The sequence below is a fragment of the Chenopodium album genome, chromosome 16 (assembly GCF_948465745.1).
Source record: "Chenopodium album chromosome 16, dcCheAlbu1.1, whole genome shotgun sequence".
Lineage (NCBI taxonomy): Eukaryota > Viridiplantae > Streptophyta > Magnoliopsida > Caryophyllales > Amaranthaceae > Chenopodium > Chenopodium album.
In genome coordinates, this window is record NC_137849.1 from 47,633,814 (window position 1) to 47,656,127 (window position 22,314).

At 35.7% G+C, this 22,314-nt stretch overlaps 5 protein-coding genes and 1 non-coding gene across 7 annotated transcripts; 2 read left to right on the top strand and 4 right to left on the bottom strand.

Moving 5' to 3' along the window:
* Positions 1 to 147: 147 nt before the first annotated feature.
* LOC145586791 (voltage-dependent chloride channel 1, chloroplastic-like) lies at positions 148 to 2,598 on the top strand. The gene is made up of 4 exons (XM_081643713.1): positions 148 to 1,011; positions 1,345 to 1,512; positions 1,700 to 1,906; positions 2,033 to 2,598. Exons 1-4 carry the CDS (start codon positions 313 to 315, stop codon positions 2,222 to 2,224), a joined length of 1,266 nt encoding a protein of 421 aa, XP_081499839.1. The 5' UTR covers positions 148 to 312; the 3' UTR covers positions 2,225 to 2,598.
* On the bottom strand, positions 2,599 to 5,122 carry LOC145586790 (riboflavin biosynthesis protein PYRD, chloroplastic-like). Its single transcript, XM_081643712.1, has 3 exons — positions 4,622 to 5,122; positions 3,955 to 4,253; positions 2,599 to 3,421 (listed from the first exon to the last, which is right to left on the bottom strand). The coding sequence occupies exons 1-3, from the start codon at positions 5,045 to 5,047 to the stop codon at positions 2,818 to 2,820; spliced, it is 1,329 nt and encodes a 442-aa protein (XP_081499838.1). The 5' UTR covers positions 5,048 to 5,122; the 3' UTR covers positions 2,599 to 2,817.
* A 577-nt stretch (positions 5,123 to 5,699) lies between these two features.
* Positions 5,700 to 5,773, bottom strand: TRNAV-CAC (transfer RNA valine (anticodon CAC)). The gene has a single exon. It is a non-coding gene; the product is annotated as a tRNA-Val (tRNA).
* A 132-nt stretch (positions 5,774 to 5,905) lies between these two features.
* Positions 5,906 to 8,912, top strand: LOC145585712 (uncharacterized). Its single transcript, XM_081642422.1, has 3 exons — positions 5,906 to 6,247; positions 7,939 to 8,561; positions 8,682 to 8,912. The coding sequence occupies exons 1-2, from the start codon at positions 5,989 to 5,991 to the stop codon at positions 8,154 to 8,156; spliced, it is 477 nt and encodes a 158-aa protein (XP_081498548.1). The 5' UTR covers positions 5,906 to 5,988; the 3' UTR covers positions 8,157 to 8,561; positions 8,682 to 8,912.
* Positions 8,913 to 9,433: 521 nt separating this feature from the next.
* Positions 9,434 to 11,908, bottom strand: LOC145585713 (F-box/kelch-repeat protein SKIP4-like). 2 transcript variants are annotated; one of them, XM_081642423.1, is made up of 3 exons: positions 11,756 to 11,908; positions 10,734 to 11,244; positions 9,434 to 10,143 (listed from the first exon to the last, which is right to left on the bottom strand). In XM_081642423.1, exons 1-3 carry the CDS (start codon positions 11,844 to 11,846, stop codon positions 9,546 to 9,548), a joined length of 1,200 nt encoding a protein of 399 aa, XP_081498549.1. In that variant the 5' UTR covers positions 11,847 to 11,908; the 3' UTR covers positions 9,434 to 9,545. The 2 variants fall into 2 exon arrangements, with proteins under 2 accessions (XP_081498549.1, XP_081498550.1); XM_081642424.1 differs by having other exon boundaries at positions 10,734 to 11,241; positions 11,756 to 11,783.
* Positions 11,909 to 12,385: 477 nt separating this feature from the next.
* Positions 12,386 to 22,028, bottom strand: LOC145585715 (acyl-CoA hydrolase 2-like). Its single transcript, XM_081642425.1, has 17 exons — positions 21,814 to 22,028; positions 21,601 to 21,693; positions 21,048 to 21,115; positions 20,874 to 20,949; positions 20,493 to 20,539; positions 20,180 to 20,305; positions 19,158 to 19,235; positions 18,166 to 18,253; positions 17,595 to 17,707; positions 16,468 to 16,530; positions 16,332 to 16,387; positions 15,538 to 15,642; positions 15,378 to 15,434; positions 13,671 to 13,772; positions 12,948 to 12,996; positions 12,802 to 12,870; positions 12,386 to 12,711 (listed from the first exon to the last, which is right to left on the bottom strand). The coding sequence occupies exons 1-17, from the start codon at positions 21,827 to 21,829 to the stop codon at positions 12,634 to 12,636; spliced, it is 1,284 nt and encodes a 427-aa protein (XP_081498551.1). The 5' UTR covers positions 21,830 to 22,028; the 3' UTR covers positions 12,386 to 12,633.
* Between the last annotated feature and the right edge of the window lie 286 nt (positions 22,029 to 22,314).

Consider the following 22,314-nt stretch of genomic DNA (forward strand, 5'->3'; position numbering starts at 1 on the left):
GAAATGTAGATATTGGCAATTTGGCATTTTGGACAGGGGTGAGTAGAAGGGACAAAAAAAATCTATAAAGTGTCCAATTTTGTTTAATTTAATTCCATTTGAACCCCATACCAAAAATAAGAATATACTGGAGTAGTAGGGTAAACGTGTTAAAAAATCTAACACAATTACACAATCAACGGTTTCTAACTACCCATTTCATCTTCCCCTTCCTCTCCTCTCCTCTCCTCACTGTAAACCCCAGCTTTGAGCTCCAAGTTTCTCTGCCCTAATTCTCTCTGATTATCATTCAAACCCAAAAAAATTCCTCCAATGTCAAATTCTGCACATCCAACCAAAAACCCTCCTTCAAAACCACCTTTTTCTTCCAAATTTACCCCAAAATTCACCCTCAAAATTTCCCCTTTACCTCTTCCTTCAAAACCCACTTTCAAATTCTCCTTAAAAATCCAATCTTTACACTCCCCAGATCCCCAAAACCCCCCAAAACACCAAAATCCTCTAAACGTAATCTCAATTTTGAGATCTTTACCTGATTGGGCTGATGAAGTTCAAGAAAAGGGTATGAGAAAGAAGAGGAATTTGTATAATCATCAAAATTGGGCTGAACATAGAAGCTCTCTTAGGCATGTAAGACATCTAATGTCTTCACTTTCTTCAAGGGTCATTGTTTCTCTCGTCCCACCTGTGCTTTTCTTCACTTCTGTGGCTGTTATTGTTTCTGTGTACAATTCAGCTGTGACTATGAATTTGTTGCCTGGATTTTTCCCTGTGTTGAGGGCCTCTACCTTGCCTTATCAGCTTACGGCGCCGGCTTTGGCCCTTCTGCTGGTGTTTCGAACCGAGGCCTCGTATTCGAGGTACGAGGAAGGGAGGCATGCTTGGACTAAGGTCATTACTGGGGCTAGTGAACTTGCTAGGGAGGTAGTTGCTTATGCAGATGATTTGAATGATGGGGTTATGAAGAGGAGTCTTTTGCAGTACATCATGGCTTTTCCTATTGCCCTTAAGGTTGATCATCTATTGCTTTCTTATGTATTAATTTTTCATGTTCTTATCTTTCAGCTTAATTTGAAATTGTAATTACAACTGTATGACCTTATCAGCTTATGGCGCCGGCCTTGGCCCTTCTGCTTGCTTCTGATGTTTGTAGGTTGAGTGAGAATTTAAGTGATGAATTGATGGTTGTGTTAAGGAGATTAACCTGTTTCTGCTTTTATAACCCAATGCAACTCAATGTTTGTACTGAACCATGAAACTCCAGAAATAGAGTATTTCATTTGGTGATAGTTACTTTGTGCTGTATGATTTCTGTGGTTAATAAGAACATGTGGGTTTTTGCAGTGCCACTTGCTTTCTGACTCCGATGTTAGGCGAGATCTTCAAAGTGTCCTTGAAGCAGATGATCTAGCAGTAGTTCTCAGTTCAAAGCACCGGCCACATTGCATCATTCAGTTCATGTCTCAGAGCCTCAAGTTGTTGAACTTAGAGGAGCATAAGAGGAACGCATTGGTAAATTTCCCTCCCTGAATCATGCATCTATATTCCTGAACTATGATGAAATAGGTTAAGTGGTCTCAACAAAGTAACAGGTATGCTGTAGGATTTGGATGTTGTGGTGGATTCCTTGATCCACACAACTGTGATGGTAATATTTTCAAAAATTCATGTTCTTAATTAAGCACTTGCAAAAATGCAGGATTCCAAGTTATCTCGTTTCCATGATGGAATTGGTATTTGTGAACAAATAGTGGGCACACCCATTCCTCTGTCATACACCCGGCTGACCTCAAGGTTCCTCGTTCTTTGGCATTTAACATTACCCGTCATACTATGGGATGATTGCCACTGGATTGTAATTCCTGCCACGTTTATTAGTGCAACATCTTTGTTCTGCATAGAAGAGGTATTCCCTATCCCCTTGTTTTGAAACTGATATGTGATAGTGCATATCCTTCAGTATAGAATACACCCCTTGTTCTGCATAGGGATGTTGCTTATGATAGTGACGTCTGATTCAAAATCTGTGTAGGTTGGTGTACTTATAGAAGAGCCCTTCCCTATGCTTCCACTAGATGAATTGTGCAAGGTGCTTTGTACCAACATTCAGGAAGCTATTGCAGTCCAGAAGACAATTCAAGTGCAGGTTGCCGCTAAAAGGAAGATCCATTACAACAACCATTCCACAAATGGTTGGCCAGCCTCAAGGGGTGATAAGATTTGATGGAACTTGCCTGCTTTCCCAACTTATGCATGCTAGCACTCTTCAGTATACCCAATGAGAGTCCTTCGACTGAAACTATTATGCAACTTCCAAGCACCCAGATGATGCAATGTAAACTGAATTTTTATTCCTAAAATATCATTTGAGAGTGTTATAAAAGCTCAAAGGGACGATCACATAATAGAACGGGGATATTTCTGCCATTTGATGGTTTTAACAGCCAACAAGGAGTCTTGCTTGTAGACATACATGTACAGAAAGTAATGATCTGTAGTCATTTGTATATCAGTATATATGTAGTTAAAGCACATGTGCTTCTTTTTGTAAAATATTTGACTCTTGGAATAAATATATTAAGTTGAGTTCTGCGTAAATACACTCATTATTCCCACAATATTAAAACAATTCTGTTGTATGAGAAATTGAAATTTTTTGTCAGCAGTACAAAAGTATACTCTGAAGCAATAGCTTGAGCTCATCAATCTCTGATCTCTCTGGCTCTCTACACAGCCAGATGCTAAGGAGGGTAAGGAGCATGCAGCAACTGAGTAAAGTGTATTTTCATAATATTATCATCGAAGAATGAATAAACATCAAAAATATCCCTCGAGCAATACACTGTCACGTACAATCCTAGTTGATAAGTTCGTCAACCTTTTACTTTGGGCAACACTCATCATTGTCGAGCAAGAAGTTTCATTCCCTGCCCAAAGAGGCAGAACCTCCACTACCACCTTCTGAATTGAATTTGTTAGAAATCCTTCCTCCAAAATCTCTTCCAGCCCATCAAGCTTCCCTCTCAAATCTATCAATACATTGCACATTCCTTGCCTACTACAATACTCCAGAATAGCATCCAAACTTATGTCATCCATAACCACTGTTTCGATACCCTTCTGAGACAACTCTGAGGCTAGAGTTTCTTCTTTGTCAGAAAATATAATTGCTTTACAGTCTGCTTCAACAGGCAGATCGAGATTCCAGTTTAGAAAATCAGATTTCTTGGCTATAAAAATGTGTTGAGGTTGGCGGGCATTTGGTTCTTGTGATGCAAAACATGACTGCTCTTGGATCATCAGGGGGTTTGCATGTATTACCGCATCATATTCTTGAAGTAATTGAGAGTAATATCCTCCACACTCGGTGACTTTTTCCCCCAGCTGATCTAAAAGCACTGCATTTGTGGAGATGGTATATCTGCAAGTCAGTCAGTAGTAACCATTAGCCAATAATGCAAGTAATCGTGAAGACAAACCAAAGAAACCTAGTAAAATTTTAATGTACCATTTATTTAGAAATACAATTATACAAATGAAGTAATATTAAAAGCGCACTCATCCATGTTTTAGCTAGTAAAAAAAAAATTACCATGACTGAAAAAAACCATTTCACCACCAAAGGGAAACACATAATGCATAACTTGATATTTCCTATAAATTTATATACTTGTATGTAACTACGTAAGAACAATAAGCTCCATTCAAAAATAAAAATAAAAATGTAAGAACAATAAGCTCATGGATTCATGTACATATGTTGCTCAGTGCAAATCATAAACCATTACACATCACTAAAAGATATAATAAGATGTACTTGAGAGTCACAAACGGCTTCCCAGAAATCATTTTGTGGATGAATGCTTCATTGTAAGCTCATGGATTCATGTACATATGTTGCTCAGTGCAAATCATAAACCATTACACATCACTAAAAGATATAATAAGATGTACCTGAGAGTCACAAACGGCTTCCCAGAAATCATTTTGTGGATGAATGCTTCATTGAGCTTCTTACACAAATCTTCCTCTACTCCAACAATGACTTCAATGCCTGCTTCTTGAAGTCTATTAACCCCCCTTGAAGAAACAATGGGGTTTGGATCCACCATTCCAACCACAACTTTCTTCACTTTGGCTTTGATCAAAGCCTCAGAACAAGGAGGCGTTTTTCCAAAATGATTACAAGGTTCCAAGGTCACATAAGCAGTTGCATTCTCAGCTTGTTCCCCAGCATCCCTCAATGCAAATACCTTCAAAATATCACCCAAACATCATTAAAAACTACAAACAGAACCTAAAACTGTCACGACGAATATAAGACAAGTATACTCTCCACATACACAACTATAACATCCAACAAGCACCATAACAAATCTCCAACCAAGATTTGACCATCAAAACAAGCATTTCAGGATTACTATTATGAACACAATTAGCAGTACACCACATTCCATTTACAAAAAATACTATATAGGATAATCAAAATTATCTTTTACATCACAATAAAGCATACATGAAAATAATCAAGATTAAGCATTTTTTTAGTGAGACAATCAACATACAAACAAGAAGAACTTTTAAAGACGAAATAAGTGATCAATTAGTACTCATTAATTACCTCAGCATGAGGCTGTCCTGCTTTAGGATGAAATCCTTGACCAACAATCTGACCATCTTTAACAATAACACAACCAACCATAGGATTAGGACTAGTACACCCAATTGCCTGTTTAGCCAGCTCCACACCCTTCCTCATATAAAATGCCTCTTCTTCATTTTCACTCTCAAAATCACCACCATTTGTATAACTAAAACATGCCCCAGATACCCATTTGCCCATATTCAAATACCCATTATTGAATTTTGAATCAAATTCGGGTTTAGTAAAATAACCCGTATTTCTTTGTGAATTGAGCACCCATTTGGGCACACTACAAAACCCAGAAACAGATTTGAAAGCTGAAATTGATGATTTGGGGAGGTGAGGAGAGTGAACAGGTGGATTCAAGATGGGTTTTGGGTTTGAAATAGTGAGAAAATTCATGTTTGTGTTGATAATTAGTACAGTGATTAGCTAATTTAGAGAAGGATTAAGTGATAATTAAGTGAATGAGAATTGGTTAAATTAAGTTGAATTGATCAGCCATTATCACTAAATTAGAGCAAAAGTATATAAGAGAGAGAAATGCATTGCTATTTTACAAGAGTACCTGCAAACAGCAAGAAGCATGCCGAGGGAAGCAGTAGTTAAAGGAGGCTTAGGAACGACGTCGTATTCGTATAGCTGTCAGGTAGGAATTGCAAATTCTTTTTTATTTATTTATTTATTTTATTTTTAATTTTTAATTTTTTTTTTTTTACTGAATTAGGAATTAGAAATTAGAAATTAGAAAATTGGTCTCACAAGTTCACAACTCATATGGATTAAATGCAAAATTACATACGCACTAATTAGTATCTCTATATTTATTCAAAGTAATGTCTCATTTGGTTAAGTAGGAAATAAATTACACAAAAGCGTTTAGTTGTTATATGGTAAATTTTGTGGGACATTGAAGTTCTCATAAAATTGTAATTTTTTTTTTTTTTTTTTTTTTTTGAGGATAAAATTGTAATTTCCTCGATTTATCTTTTAATGTCAACCAAACAAGGTGACAAAATAATTCTCATAAAATTTGGTTTTTTTGGAAAAAAAATGTCTGAGCCCGGGTTCGAACCGGGGACCTCTAGTGTGTGAGACTAGCGTGATAACCGACTACACCACCCAGACAAGTTTGTATATTTGAAATGGAATAACATAATAGATCAACATTAACATTTAATTTGAGTTTTAGAAATGAAAGATGAAAAAAAAACTGAAGGAAGGAGCGCTTACCAAAAATTTTGAAATCAAAATCTAAAATTCGCGAAAATTGAAAGCCCTAACGTCACCCAAGTAGATACAAGAGAGAGAAAGAGGAGAGAGATAGAGAGTGATTCACCGGAATGGACAACCAGCTCAGAATCGGTGAGTTAACTCGCCAAGAAGAAGAAGAACAAGAAGATGAAGAAGAAGTTGAAGAAGAAGAAACAGTGAAGCTTGCAGAAGAAGTTAAAGAAATGGCGAAGAAAGTTGAAGAATACAGATCTACTTTGCCTGATCACTTGAAATCGTCTCTTGCTTCTGTTCTTTCTTCTCAGCGTCCTGCTTTCTCTCTCTTTGATGATGTCTCTCAACCCGCTCCTTCCTGCGGGCCCCACTCAGGTCACTGTTATTTGCTTTGGTTTAACTTGTTTGAATTTTGGAAGTTGTGGTTTGTGTAATGTGGTGCTGGAATTGTTGTGAATTTTGATTTTGATTTTGATCTTGCAGTTGAACAATGTAGGTTTTTGTTTGAAATTTTTTACGGAGTATTGTTTTTTGTTGATAATTTGATCTTGAATTTAAAGTGAGTTTGAATTTTAGGGGGAAGGTTCTTTTTGGAGTTGAATTCAACTTTAATGTTAATTTAATTGTGAAAGTGAAGATTTTTAGGGTTAGTAGGCGATTAAAGGGTTGCATTTTGCTGAATATTTGGTAAGAGTGAGTAATTTGTGCGGTAGTAGGGTTGGGGATGTAGTTATTGAGCTCTCTTTTGTGATATTTGAGGTATTTTGTGTTGCCATCGTGGCATTGTTTGATGCAGGAGAAGAGAGCAAAGAAATTTGACAAGGGGAATGTGTGTAAAGTTGAATGAATTAGGGATAATTGAATAATTAAAGTGTTTGGAGTTGTTTCGATTGAGCCTATTGTTTATTTTATGTTTTCTAAGCATTGTGTAATTATGCACCTAATTGTGGACTAAGAACTATGCCTCAAAGTAGGTAGTCTAGAATCCTCACAAATGGCTTTCGACCTATATAAGCTGTTATTGGTGCGTATTGTTCCTGTTCATGTACAATCCTGTGAAACCACATGGTAGTGTGTTTCTGGATTTTCACACTCTACTAAGTCTTTGGGCATATTGCTCCAAGTTTAAGTTTCTTGGTTAATAGATATGCACTTCTCTCCATTCAATTTGTTGGTTCTTAGCCTTTCACCCTATGAATCTTTAGTTGGCCTAGAACCTGAGACAGTGTCAATGCTAGGTTCAAGGTTTTGTTATCCCTGTTCGGAGTGTCAGACAGGCGAGTAGACTATACTATTCTTTTACATTTGGCCATGAGTGGTGATGAAAGTGAGTTGACAAAATCAAATGCCTTTTGTGTTCTTTGATTTCGATATCTTCGCTCGTAAAAAAAACTCCCTTAATTTATCCCGAATCTGTACTCTCTGAGTTTCTGACAGTAGGAGATTATGTAATTAACTATATTACTGGAAAATATCTTTAGCCTTCTTTAAGTTGTCCTGAATCCTGATGCATTTTGCATTTGCAACCTTGGTAGATGATATCTCAATATTACACTTGTCTATTGCAGTAAAGTTTTTCCTAGTAGCTACCAAATCCTAGATATTGACAAAGTGAATATATGAGTAATAAATTGGATTTTTCATCAACAGGTTTTTTAGCCTTATGAAAGTTATGTCTGATGCATTTTGTAGCCTTTGCTATATGACTTCTCAATGAAACAATTCAAAGCAAACCATTTGCATGTAATGAGATTAGGTTGAGAAGGTACTAATAATGTTTAGTATGGGGGTGTGGTTCCAGTTTATGTTGCTTGCCTGCTGTTATTTTAATAGCAATCCTTTGATTGTGGTGATCCACATATATTTGCTTCACCATTTCTGTACATACGAGAAGAAAAAATAAGAGACTGTAAAAAAATAGTCCTATATTTGTTTCTCTCCTTTTTTTTTTTTTTTCCCCCCTCTTTAATTCACTCATGCTTCAAAGTCTGTTATCATTTAGTTACCTTTGTGGCCAGCTTTTGTGTTCACCCTATTGAGTGTCGACCGTCTTTTTCTGTTTACAGGTGCAGGATCTAGCCATGGTAACTCCAGTACACAGTTAGAAGTTGATGACAGTGAAAAAACCCCTGATGAAGTTCAATTGCTTAAAGATAAGATTTCTAGTAACATCTCTGCAATTCCCAAGGTTTTAAAAAGGATGAATGAGTGCATTTCTAGAATTGACAAACTTGTTTCTTCCAATGAAACCATTCATCCTGTATTCAAAAGGAAAAAGAATTGATATACTTTGTTGTCCTACTTTATCTTCTAGTTAGTAAGGGATTGTTGTGGGTAGCAAATTTCATATTGTACAATGATATTATGACACTAGGCAATAGGGTTTCACTGACAGGGAGCTGTATAACAAAAAAATGTATCTCCATTATGTAATTGAGTCACAAGCTAGTCCAATTTAGTTAATTCATATTTTTTTTCTGGAAATTGAGCATGTGGAGGAAAATCTTATATCTATTTGAAGGCTTGAAGCCCATTCTTTTTGTTGTGTTGTTTCCACTTCACCATTTAGCTATTACCAGTGTGTTCATTGCCAAATACCTTGAAACACCTGGTACTGGCGTACTGTTGAATCCTGTATGCCCCGCAGGAGAGAGCTGTACGATGCTTTCAGGGAGTTCTTCCAATTTAGGTACTTTCTTTGATCCTTCCTGCAATTTCTTCACAATACCACTGTCAAGGTTGTTTTTTGGTGGTTATTAATTATTTTCTTCAATTTTCTTGGTAGCTAAGTATGATATATCTTTTGCAGGTTTATGGCTTTGATTTTGATATTCTTAGATCTTCCACATGACATTTTATCTGATCGTCGTGCAATAGGGCTTGTATCGGCGTGGTATCATTTGATTTGTTGAGCTAACGATGCTGTTTAATCCTATATAAGAGTCTGCTTATTTCTCCATTTGACTTGTAATATACGTAGTTAAAACAACATCAAGGTGATTTTGAAAACATCCTGTATATATGACCAAAACTTTGGTATGCATGTCATTACCTGTAGCAATGTTTTTTTTTTTTTTTTTTTTTTTTTTTTTTTTACAAGCCCCATAGCAATGTTTAGATGTTGGTAAGCTGCATTAGTCATTGAATAACTCTTTCCCCTTTCCTTTATCTTATCTCAATGTACTCGTGTGACGTGTCCCAAATTAAGCTTCGCACTTTTCCTAACCCTTTATATATTTCATGTCTTATATCTTTAGTTTTTATTTCATATTTTATAAAATACTCTTATTCTCCATGCCAATCCCAACTCGAAGTGGTTAAGATAATATTAAAGTAGTTTAGATAATATTGAGAGGGCTGGACCGCTGGAGTATCATTTGACAGCTTTGGTTCAGTTGCGATTTTGTATGATGTAACTACCAAGCAAGAAAGGAAGTTCACAGGTGAGAAGACATTATGATTCACCATTTTCTTGCTTTTTCGAGTAACATAATTCAGAGGCAGCAAATTTCCTTACTGAATGAGGATATAGGATCCAACATTGAATTAAATAACCCAAACATCAAATACTTTGTATTATTTACCATTACGAATATGAAATTGGTTGATTACAAGGACTCCAAAAGTCCCATGGTAAAATACAAACATCAGAGTAGAATTACATGAAAAGAATTCAGATTGACACACATTTACAGCAAATTACATCATCATCACAGGAAAAATTTGGTATAGATGAGCTTGCTATCACTCTATCCGCATTACCAACGTTGCCGATGTCCAAAACAACTGCGCTGAGCCCTTTGCCAATTATGAAGATTTTTCTTCCAATAGCAACCATCTGACATGGTGGTCTTGGAAGGAGAGGCGAGAGCCTACACAAGGGAATCCATTCCCTCGTGTTTTTCTGCCACATCATCAACTTGCTTCCCAAACTCTGGTCCAGTACATAGATTGTATCATCCAAAACTACAGTAGGGCCCAGCCAACCTGATGCCATATCAGCATCTGTTTGTTGCCATTTGCCACTCGATGGATCGTAGACAGCTATATAAACATGAGGTGGTATGGTTGAAGTGCGAGATCTTATGTAGATTTTTCCGCCCATCACTACAGAATCCTCTATGTCAAGAATGATGTTTGGGTCTGAATGTGATTCCCAAGAGTTTGTTCTAGGATCGTAAGTGTCCCAAGAATGTGGATCACTCGTCTCTAAACCATATCCACCTATGGAATAAATCTTCCCGTCCATATTAACACAGCCAAAATAGCACCTGAAAGAATAACTAGAATATAAGTTCAATTTCCAACATTCCTTTTCTGTATATGTCACTAAGTCGGAAATTGTGTATATAAAGCACAGATATTCAACTCAACAGCTAAGGCAGGAAGCAATCCAAATGCTAAATACAAACATGATCTTTTCAACAAGCTCTAATTCTTATCAGGCCTGAGATAGCAAATTAACAAGGCCATTATAAGTGGTTCATTGAGTCCAAAGAAACTCCTAGAAGATCCAACCACTCTCAAGGAAATAAAGCAACTCTATTCAATTCTCTTCCATTGAACTATAGGACAGTCGCTTTCATATTCAACAAGTTACCATCCACTCATAGCATATAAAAGCAAAACCATAACTTTTGATCAGCAACACCAGAAGAACATAGCACATTATATGGATAAACGAAGTATAACATTAAAAATCTTGGGTATGGATTCGATGTCTGACATCATAAGGATTTGTAACACATATGTTGGTTCAAGGTTATAATATGGACATGGAAACATATAATCCACAATCACATACTGGTATATGTTTAACTAATAAAATGCATCACCAAAAGCCAAAAGGGTGCGCATGTACCTTGCAGTTGACATGGAAGGTGCTTCACTCCAAGTATTCATGGCCACATCATAGCAATAAACTTCATCAGTAGCATCTTCAGACCAACCACAACCCCCTAAAAGGTATAACTTCTTGCCAATTGTTTCAAAAGCCATTCCTTTTCTCTTTAAACATCGAGGGGGTATACCAGAAATGGACTTCCAACATGCCTGTCTAGAAGAGCTAGGGTCTAACACATAGCAGCTCACTTGATCAGTACTCTTATCTCTGCACAATGCATATATCCAAGATTCGCCTAAGTTATTTTTTTGGCGATAATCCCAACACTCTTCACTGCACACCAAGTCTCTCCACCTCTTTGAAACACACTTAAGAACTGTATGGTACTTCCTAGGAACCCTTGCCAAGCAAAACAAAGCAATGTCATCCGGAAGTCCACTTATCAGAGGCAAATGATGCGATTCGGTTTCGCTGTATGAGCTAAAACTACTTGCTGATGGGTCCGTGATCATGGTAACATGTAATCCTTCTACACAAAAACCAAATTGATAATTTGACATTAATTACTTTCCCAACAATCAATAACTCATCAATAATACGACAAAGATTTTTAATTTAAGCACTCCAACAATAATTAAAACCCACTGATCTATCAAATCATGTCAACAAATTCAGATATAATTCGTAATCAATCAAATTAATCAAGTAAAATGGCTATTTTTGTGATCAATTCTACTTTTCACAGCTGAATGAAGAAAAATGAGGATCAAAACAATAACCCTAATTTGGAAATAATTAAAATTGAAATCAGGAGTCAAAAAAACATACAACATTACCCTATTCCAGCCAGATCACCGGTGAATGAAACAGAAAGAAAAAAAAAAATAAATAAATAAATAAAATACTGAAACTGAAATCATACAAGATTAAATTTTCTTGAAAAAAACCTAAGATTTTAAAAATTATTGTAAGAGAAGAAATCAAAGACAAAATAGAAAAATTAATAGCAATTAAATGATGATAAATTCTGATATACTAACCGCTAGGAAACATTCGTAATTGGATCCAAGAACACTTGGAATTTGATTGAAAGAGGGAGAAATGGATCCAGCAGAACCTTGAAAATGGCATGACGTTTGAGCAGATGAAATACCCACCTTAGTTTATACAGTACGATAAAATAACGATACTCTGTCTAAGAGGGAAATCATACTCTACGACAGTCAAAAGAATTATGGAGCTTCTTTCGAAAAAATTAAAAAATATGAATTCTTTCGAAAATAAAAAATATAGAGTATTAATGTGGATTATATCGTATTTTGATTTGATAAAAATTATTAAAATATGTAAGTCGTAATTACTATATAATATAATTTTATCTTACAGTAAGTGATTTATAATGTTGGTAAAGCGAACTTAGATATGAAAATTGAAAGGAAATTGAAAATACAGTAGCTTTCAAATGCTTAAAATAAAAAATTTTATTTACTTATTAGTTATTACCTATGGTGGTAATATGAACATTTTCTACATTAGTTTCCAAGTCTACAAAAATAATATATTGCGTATTATACTTTCCAACCCATTAATTTGCATAGTCGCATACACATTTTAACACTTTGGACGAGGGAGAGTTGGCCACATTTATAGTCATGGGCAAGCAATTCAAATCTTAAGCAAGCTTGATGATATGATATATTGTACAAAAAAAATATTTGGGTACATCTTACCATGATACAAACCAATGGATTAGTTAAGTGCAAGACTAAAGTATTGTTGCACTAAAAAAATTATGATACAAGCAATAATCATTTGCGTGTTATAACAATTGCCTAGTTGAATAACGCTTCTTATGACAACATGCTGAGTATATATCATTTACAGGCAAGGAATTATAGCAAGATTTTGTCTGTGAACTTCAATATCTGGCTCTGAGTGCTCTGCCTGGAGTTCTGGCCACTCTAAGTAGACCTTCTTGAGCCAGAGATACAACAAGCTGACAGGAAACAGATGCAAGATACAAATTAGTCGTGAACAAGAAGAAAGAACGTTAGGACAGATGGTCAGATAACGAGTTGAGATTTACCTCTCCCTTCCTATTGAACATTCGACCTGCAACTAATCCTCGTGCAGAATGAGCAGATGGACTCTCCATCTATGATAGAAGGTAAGTTATTATATAATGGAAAACCTAAGACAAATTCAAACGACAGAAGTGTCTGTTGGGCTTACCACAAATAACAGCCAATCATCAGCTTTTACGGGCATATGAAACCACATCCTGACAAAGAGAAATCAAGCAAATGTGTTGAGAAACTAGTCAACACTAGAGGCAAACACAAACTCAGACATGACGAACTAACACAGACTTGCATGTATATAACCCTACTAATCTACATATTTGGACACAGGGAAGCGTATGATATCATCCTATCTTATACGAAGTATGATAAAAGAGCTTTTTACCACAATACTCCAAAATTTCAGTATTCAAATTCTACACTCCATCAGCCCATCTTAGAACAAATAAAATAAAATAAAAACATCAAAGACAATTCCCCAATAGATACTATAACGATCTAATTGTCTTTCTTAACCAAGGATAGATTCCTTTAATTAGCACGGATACATTCTAGTACTGATAATCTCCTAGTCTGAAGAAAAATTCATAACCACTTCTTCACTCACCTAAAGCTTCACATGGCATTGAAGATAACATGTCCACTTTACGAGATCTAATGAAAGCAACATATCTATAGTGGAACTACTAAGAGCACAGTTCAGGAAATAAATAACATTAAAATTGCGACTAAAACTACTGTAATGAATTAATGATAGCAAAAGCACAGTCGAAGGTGCAAATGTAGGCTGGGATCGACAGGTTAATCTAAGTTATATACCACGGGGAAACAAATATAAAGCCAAAGGTTCATCTACTAAGAGGCAGTTACTCACGTATGATTCAAGCTTAGAACACTGATCTTCAGACCCCTGTCACGATGAGGATTTGAGCTGACTTCAATAAACAACAGATCCGAAGCATAAGCCACCACACATCTGCAGAATAATTGAACAATATAAGATAACATCGGCATAAGAAGCAATTGTACACTTCTACATATTAGTGGACATGTTCCTTGGAGAAAAAAAGAAGTAACAAAATGTAAAAAATAAGCATTCTAGTAATGGTCAAGAGAGGCAAAAAAAATCCAAGCGGATAGCATTCACAACTAACAAGCAATATTAAGTCTATAACTGCATAGTTTTTCCACTGTGCAACTGAGCCTAATATACTAAATGATTTGCTTCATCTTTTTTTTTTTTTTTTTTGGACAAAAAATGATTTGCCTCATCAGCAGCATACTGTTAACCAATTAACTGTAAATTTTTCATTGAAAATTCAATACGACAGTCATCATGTGAATGAGTGAATCTACAGGTTTTCACAATAAACGCAGAGGCCTTTACGATTTTCATGATCTACTTTCACCACACTGGATGACATTAAGAAGTACAGGGACCAGTAAGTAGAGAGCAACTTAAGAACTTATGCTTCTTTTCCATTCCTCGTGAGCCACTTATTTCTCCGAAACAAGAGATCAAAGTGATTTTCTTCCTTTTTCCAAATAAGTCGGCGGCCTTACACCATTGGGATACTTCGAATAAACTAGAGTACATATAGGATACACCTGTGTGAAAACCTTTTCTCAAGATATCTTCCAAACTCTGCAACATCTATTCCATTATACAAAAAGTTTGGTGTCTTCACCAGTCCAACAAATGAGGGAAGAACATCGGTCAGATAGCAATGTTGCAGCAGTAATTAACATCATGGTTTTCAATTTTCAAGCCAATTTGGAGCATGAGAGATTGCTGAAGCTTTGCTTTAAAATTACTTTGTATATGGGAAGTTATAGGGACGGTGAATCTCGATGCTGATGGTTTTAGTTATGAAAGCAGATATGGACAATGGACATCAGCAATGCCATAGCATCAGATAATGAGATAACACATAAAACTCAAGCAAGTCAGAACTCTGAAGCATGAAAAATAGCTGAAGCAATAATCAAGCATTATTTGAAAAGTTGAATATCATGCACCACAGAACAGAATTCTAATCTCCAAATTAAGAAGTCACTCAGATTTCAACAAGTCAGGTTGGAACTAGAACTGCAAAAGGCTTACACCAACTTGCCCCTTCATTGTCTCTGTTGCCCTGTTGGTACCCCTAATTTCTAAATCATCTAGCTTAATTTTATGCAGCCTTGACTAATACGAGTAGTTCTAAGTCAAGTGTTTCAGGGAAACCATAAAATTAGTCCAAAACTAATCACCAAATACTCTTTAAAAGCTACCATCAAAATCAGCTTGCAACACATTAACATTAGCTCCTTTTCACTAGCTTCCGTAGCATTGCTTCACAAACCGTATCCTCCATCACCCATCCAATCATCATGGACATTGCCAAACAGTCCAGACCTTATATGCATTAAAGTTAAAAGTTTAATAGCATAAACGAGAGGGAATAGGCACAAAAGCAAATGCATTCAAAGACCTCTTAAAAATTAAAAAGTGCAAACACAGATAGCGTTCCTTCTTGTTTTTCAGCAGACACATCAGAAGCCCCAGACTAAATTTAATCCCAGCCTTAGCACATCTTACCTATGCAAAGCCTGGTCATCTGACAAAATTCCTTTGGCCCTGAACCAATACCTCAATCTGCATACAAAAATATAACAAGAACCCTATACAAGTTAGGTATATTTGGATACAGCACCTGCATTCAATTAAATAACAATTTTATAAAGAAAAGGATATTAACTTTGCAGGGGATTTCGTCTGATTCGTAAAAGTATTTGGATCACAAAATCGAATCTCTATGGGCCAAGGAGTAATCTCTGACATGGCCACTTTGTTGCGGTAGGTCCTGTCACATCATCAACCAGATATATCATAAGCAAGAATGCTATGTACAAAATGACTACAAAAGTACAAATATGATGCAGCATTGCTTCAAGAGCAAGAACGCATTTGTTTGGGAGGAAAACAGTTGTTTAGGAGTAGGAAAAAATACTTTTCTAAACCATTCTCCTAAGAGTGAAAAACAGTTACTTTTTTAAGAGGGAAGCCACACTTTCCTCCCCATTCCTTACCTTCCTCTTTTTCTCCTCCCATCCATCATTCCCTTCCCATATTCAATTTGCAAGGAACCAAACAAAGGAAAACAAATTAGCAATTGTGTGATCCCCAGAATAATAATTTCTGCTAAAAATATTTTCAGCTGGAAATATATTTTTTGTCAAAGCTGATGTATCCCAGGCAACATTCTCTTTTAGGATTTCATCTTTCAACTAATCATCCAAGCTAATGCGCCAGATTAACCATGATCTTGTCAGGATAACTGGATGAGAGAAATGTTTACTCTTCAAAGCATCATCCGAGTTCCAACCAAGCTCATCCAGTCCCCCACCCCCCTCTACTCCTCCAACCCCCGAGAAAAAAAAAACGTATGACAGCTAACAATGAGTTGCAGAGCGCAAAGAGAGTGAGTGGATATCTACAAACACACATATATCGATATAATGAACTCAGTAATTTAATCAATAACGTACAAACCTGGGGAGTCGAGGATCAATAATACGCTTTTCACGTAGCTCTTCCAATGATAATAGCTGAAATGCAGGGGAACATATAGAATCAGTAAAGTAAAACCCCAAAATTTTGCTATGCCAAAGTAAAGCTTATATAATACCGTATCAGGAGCCGGTACCAAGGGCATAACTGCATCCTGGTGCTCAAACCCTAATTCTTCTTTCTGTGGAATTAAAAAAACTAAGCATGAAGCTCAGGAACATGTCAATTGTCATCTAACAGTTGTCACTTATCTTATCAGGCCAATCAGTCAACTTTTATCTCAGAGACTCAGACAATTAGGGCAGCTAGTAAATCCTCAATATCACATGACCAAAAAGCAACTTAGGTATGATAGACACCGTCAATGGCAATCACTAGGTCATCTGGGATACAATACGTTGTAAGAAGATGATTGCTGACTTTAATGAAACGAACCTTTTTTCTCTTCCATAGTCCTATTCCAGGCTAAAAAAGGGAAAAAGAAGAGGAGAGGTGGGGGGGGGGGGGGGGGGGACTACTGAGAGTCACAGGAAATTTCCTACCCTGGGCCCACCCTGCAGAGAGACTTTTCATATGGCTACGAAGCCTAGATCTAGATGGAAAAAACTCTCCTAAATATACTTTTTAATTTGTCACACCCCAGTCCAATGTGAAAGGATTCTTATTTGTGCGCATTAAGGGTGTATTATAAGCACATATTACATTTAAGTCTATGATTCCAGTCGCATCTCATTATTGCTGGAAGCTGTGAAAATCCAGTGCTTTTCCATGTAAACATACAGCTTCTACAAGTTTGCACAAAAAAAACTCGATCCACTAACCAAAAGACCGGACATAAACACTAACATGTTGACATTAGGAATATTCATTAAAAGAACCAAATGTCTAGCTAAGGTATGTCATCGATTAAAAAGGATAGCAAGAAAGGATGAGACACCTACCTAGAGCTAAACATTTTCCAAAATCTGAAGTAATAACTGCATTAAAGATTACAACAAGAGAGCCACACTACCAATGCAATCAAAGTGATAAATGTTGATGCGTGTGTATAAAAGCTCCTGTCAAAAATTTGACTATGCAGTATGCAACATACATGCAACTCATGGAAGTGACAACAATGACATCCATCTTATATTGTATGAAGTGATCAATCTTAGGGGTAATGATAGCAGCAATTTCTTGCTAATAAATTAATCTCTATGTTACACTGATATCAAGATGAAGTGGTAGACACAAGTAAATTACTTGAAATGACGCAAGCAAGGTGAACACAATAGTTCCTTTTTGTATAGCATCCACTCTTCTGCTGGAAAAGCTTTTCCCATCACGGAGGCGGTGAACTTCATATATGATTGGAACTGCATATAAATGAACAGTTAATCAATAATAGCACCAAATTACATGAGACTTCAAACTGAGACAACTAAGTGACTGAAATTAAACAAAACTAGACATAATCCACAAAAATAGATTTTCCAAGGTCCACTCAGCTTTATCATCAGGCAATTAAGAATGAGAAGCAATTTACTGCCGCAGAACTAAAATTCTACAATTATGATAACACGATTTCTATGGACATAATAAACAAACAAAAAACAGAATAAATAAGGATGAGAACTCCTGAAATAATGTAATGGAAAGCCATTTACTAAGTCTCTGGAGAATTCTTATGTACTAGTAAAACCAAACTGAATAATATATTTCATACATCTAAATTTCTATATTGATTAGAGATTGAAATTATAGAGGTTATTCTTCATTCTCTTAGGTATAATAAGATTGCACTTAAGTTCACCAAAAGGTTTCAAGTACTTACTATCATAGTCTCCAACAAGAAGGAAATAAGCCTGCAAATGATGGACAATTTTTAAACAATCAACAGTCTTTGATGCTGCAGCCACAGCCTGTAATTTAACAAGCGGAATGTCAGATTGTAGGTGTTGGAATATTATACAGGAGAAAAGTTTTTTTTTTTTTTTTGAAAAAAAAGGGTACAGTATTCAGATCTTGAAATAAAGCAAGCAAGTACATTTTCTATAATTTGGTGAAATATCTATCTGAATAAGAACTCATAAGAAGAAATCAGTGGTTACAAAACTACCATAAGAACAAACTTTAGTCAGGGCACCACATTTACTTCTGGCACACTGAGGCCACGCTCTTATAAGAAAACATGTACCAAAATTGCATTTTTAATCATATAGGATCAAGCACTACCTTCAAGAAACACCATGTCTTGACACCAAAAATACATACCAAACCATACTTTAGGGTTTCAGCAATAACAATTTTAAAAACTTGAAATGGAAGAACTTTTCTCTTCAGTCTTGCGTTGGAAAACAGTCAGCAAGTTATTTAGAAATAATAACATATTTTGGCAAAGGAGAACAAACCCGCAATTTCTCATCTATAAAAAGACCTAGTAAGTTTACTGGAACAAAGAAATACTCACTCGAGACATTCCCAAAAAAAAAACAGAAAACAAGATCCTAATAGCCAATGCTCGTGCAAGAAAGCAATCAAGGAGAGGTAACAAAGTTCTTCCCACTCACATCGGAAGCTTAAGACATAATGAGAGAAATAAGAAAATGGTAAAAATAAAGACCAAGGAGGGCTAAGATCTACAAGTTAAATTTTAGACTTATCAACTGCATTGTCTACATGGCATGCAACACATTTATAGAAAACAACTCATGCACCTGAAGTAAATGTACCTGTACCTCTTTATGGGGTACAATCACAAAATTACACAGAAATAAATTTAATCGGGCATAATGTACAAAGAGAAAAACCAATGAAAAATCATACCTGGCCGATAAACTGTCCTCCAAAAACTTTTCCAAATTTTGGAGCTTCAGGCAAGGTAATCCCTTGAAATAGGTTTACCTACACAAAGTAATTAGTGTAAAACAAACTTCACTTTGCTCAGAACTCAGCAAAGTTGACAAAGAATAATTCATAGTACAGCACATAAAGTGATTCATTTCAAATGACCAACACACGTCTAGAAACAACAAGAATTACAGTGTGTACACAAGATGAGACCATCGGTGAAAATTTTCCCAGCTCCTCTATTTATCAGATCTATACAATGTGATTTTAGCATAGTCATAATTTAGATCCCATATGAAAAAAAATACCATGTGCAAATGTGTATACTATTCTGGAGGGGGTCTTGTGACTGAGAAAATCACGTCCGAAATGTAAATATGGGAACAGTGTTTTCAAGATCAGAGAAAATACAAAGGATATTGAAAGGGACCAAAATAATAAACTTATAATTATGGGGATTACTAACATCTGAAAATTCAAAATAAGAATCAGTTAGGTACGGAACTTTTGGGTGAGAAGGCATTACTTAGCATGAGGTACTATAAATTGAATTAACTTCAATACTTCAAGTCACCTCATTAAGTCATGTGAATTATCCTTGGTCCTTATTAAGCCTATTAGCAGTATATTCAGCTCAGGACAAGTGAAAACTACAAATTGTCTAGGACAACATTTGTATAAGGAAAGTATCTTAAACAGCTTCAAGAACTGATGGACTACATGAAAGAAAGGCCTAGTAAATTCTCCTGTAACCTATAACATATGCAGTCAATATTTTCTTGAATTGCAAACAGGACTTATAACAGAAAGAAACTACTCCATATATCTTTAAAGTCCAGAGGTGACATATCATGTAATCTAGTACTCAGTAATGAGGTTTTTATGCATCTAGTAGGAAAATTGCATTACAATGCACACTAACCCACCAAAATAAATAAATAAAAAAACCAACTTCAAGTATGGAGTACAAAGCTTATGATAGGCCCAAGAAGACATACTTCAATAGGATCCAAATGTAATATGCTCTCTACAGGTGCACAGGTCTCTTTTCCAGCATTAGCATTCCAGATTGACTTTGGCCGCAGCAAAGCACAATGGTCAGAGGGAAGCACCAAGCAGGTCAACTGTCGTGAAAAATGAAAAATGGTCACAACTCAATAATTGATTTTATATCCACAAGTAAAATTGAAATACACTCTTGAACTCTGTAAGAATTAAATACTAAATATACCCAAAATTTAGACACTGTTTTCATCCCCTTAACCAAGAATTGTTTTTGATGAGTTCTTCTAGACCAAAAAAAATATATACCTTGGATGATGCAATCACATCTGCCTGTTTCTCAGATGTTGGGGCACCTAGAAAACAACAAAAAGGAGCACATTATACTGTTATAATGCACCAACATAGCACAGCTCACAATTATGATTAAACATTGAAGAAAGAAAGCCATCAGCGCAAACAGAGCTTCACAAATGGAAACAATATTTACTAGCCAAGTAGCCAGCTAATTTTAAGCCATCTCAAACCAAATATGAATTGAGAACTGGCTTCCACTACTATCACATCACAATGTAGCCAAGTTCCCAGCAAGAAGGCTCATTCATCAATGCCATCATCAGCTTTTCTTTCTTCTTCTTTGTTTGTATAAAGCTATATTACTACAAAAAATCAAGGAGTGACAAGACCAACCATTGCCAAAATAGTCATAACGTTTTAACAAGAACTCTGGACGAATTTCTTCCTCAGTGTGTCCACAAACTTCAGCCTATAGTGAGTAATGAAATCACATGAATACATGATTAACAAAGCCCCAAGATCACCAAAAAGTAATAAATTGCAGAAAGAACCTTAAAAAAAACTTACCTCCCCTTCCCAAACAAAATACACATTGTCTCCACTTTCTCCCCTACGAATAACATACTCTCCACTGTCTACAAGATTTGAATAAATACTTGTCAACACAATTACCATCAATGTATATGAATACTACAAAAGAAAATGCAAGAGATTTGTACAGCTTAATCTTAGTGCATAATAAAGCATGAACACGATCACTAATCATCACCACATGCAAATTATGTCACTGGCCATACAGATGTATGATTACATGGTACTCCCTATAAACAACATTGACAAGCTTAGTCACCCCAAATCACACCAAACTTGATTTTGAATGTGATTGACTATCATAGCTTTATGTGATTACCTTAATACAACAAGCATGGTCACCCCAATACGGAGTGATTACACCTATCGTTTATGATACACTCGTTGTATACAAGGCCTATTTGGTGAAACTTAATTTCACAATTGTCATCAGTGTAACAATTATACTGTGATTAAACCCACAAAACTCTGAAACCCAACAATTAAATCAAAATTGAAAACAAGGGATTGAATTGAAGGGAAATGATACCAAAATGCTTGACTTTAACGACCTCAGCAATTTTCTTGAGAGATGAACTGGGTAGCCGCTGAAGCAGTGGAACTCCCCCCAGAAACTCTGTAACTGTAAATCCCAAATAATGCAAACACCCACCAAAATAAAAATCAAATAAAACAAATAATCACACTCACTAATAAAAAAACAATAAACCCAATTCAATCAATGACATAACAATCTGTTTACCTGATTCAGTGTTCATCTTCAAGCTCTGCTACTAATGAATATTTCTGGAAATTTTAATTTTTGTATCAAAAAGAAATCAACAATAATACAACATTGACGAAGCTTTATATGATGGGAAATTGAATAAGATTAAACAGAAAGCAAGAATTGCAAAATGAAATCTTTAGCGTGTGAAAATCATGGGGTCTTTATTATATAATATAATTAAAATTATTTTGTACGGTTGTATAATAATTAAATTGAACACATATGGACATATGGTTGTCTGAACTTTTTTAGTAATATCAATTGGGATTTGGAAAGGGGACAAAATGTTGATACTCTGTCTAATTTAATATGGACCACTTCTCCTCCTATCCAGCCCCATTCTAATTCAAAAGCCTAGCCCAATCAGGCCCAAAGTCCAACTTTTCATTCGGTTAGATCGGAATATCTCACAAGTCATTCCAAACTAAGCTAACGGACTAGACCTTTTGAAAGTAAAATAGAAGGGAAAGGAAA

What these genes read in the sequence shown, in the direction of transcription:
- LOC145586791 (XM_081643713.1), top strand. Translation starts at nt 313, where the DNA reads ATGTCAAATTCTGCACATCCAACCAAAAACCCTCCTTCAAAACCACCT. An exon ending in AGCATAAGAGGAACGCATTG is followed by an intron (nt 1,513 to 1,699) that starts GTAAATTTCCCT and finishes GCAAAAATGCAG; the next exon opens with GATTCCAAGTTATCTCGTTT. An exon ending in CTTTGTTCTGCATAGAAGAG is followed by an intron (nt 1,907 to 2,032) that starts GTATTCCCTATC and finishes AAATCTGTGTAG; the next exon opens with GTTGGTGTACTTATAGAAGA.
- LOC145586790 (XM_081643712.1), bottom strand. Translation starts at nt 5,047, where the DNA reads ATGAATTTTCTCACTATTTCAAACCCAAAACCCATCTTGAATCCACCT. An exon ending in CAGGACAGCCTCATGCTGAG is followed by an intron (nt 4,254 to 4,621) that starts GTAATTAATGAG and finishes GATATTTTGAAG; the next exon opens with GTATTTGCATTGAGGGATGC. An exon ending in AAGCCGTTTGTGACTCTCAG is followed by an intron (nt 3,422 to 3,954) that starts GTACATCTTATT and finishes ACTGACTTGCAG; the next exon opens with ATATACCATCTCCACAAATG.
- LOC145585712 (XM_081642422.1), top strand. Translation starts at nt 5,989, where the DNA reads ATGGACAACCAGCTCAGAATCGGTGAGTTAACTCGCCAAGAAGAAGAA. An exon ending in TTCCTGCGGGCCCCACTCAG is followed by an intron (nt 6,248 to 7,938) that starts GTCACTGTTATT and finishes TTCTGTTTACAG; the next exon opens with GTGCAGGATCTAGCCATGGT.
- LOC145585713 (XM_081642423.1), bottom strand. Translation starts at nt 11,846, where the DNA reads ATGCCATTTTCAAGGTTCTGCTGGATCCATTTCTCCCTCTTTCAATCA. An exon ending in ATTACGAATGTTTCCTAGCG is followed by an intron (nt 11,245 to 11,755) that starts GTTAGTATATCA and finishes GTTTTTGTGTAG; the next exon opens with AAGGATTACATGTTACCATG. An exon ending in CCTTCCATGTCAACTGCAAG is followed by an intron (nt 10,144 to 10,733) that starts GTACATGCGCAC and finishes TTATTCTTTCAG; the next exon opens with GTGCTATTTTGGCTGTGTTA.
- LOC145585715 (XM_081642425.1), bottom strand. An exon ending in ATTTTGTTTGGGAAGGGGAG is followed by an intron (nt 20,950 to 21,047) that starts GTAAGTTTTTTT and finishes TACTCACTATAG; the next exon opens with GCTGAAGTTTGTGGACACAC. An exon ending in GTTCTAAGCTTGAATCATAC is followed by an intron (nt 12,997 to 13,670) that starts GTGAGTAACTGC and finishes TCTCTTTGTCAG; the next exon opens with GATGTGGTTTCATATGCCCG.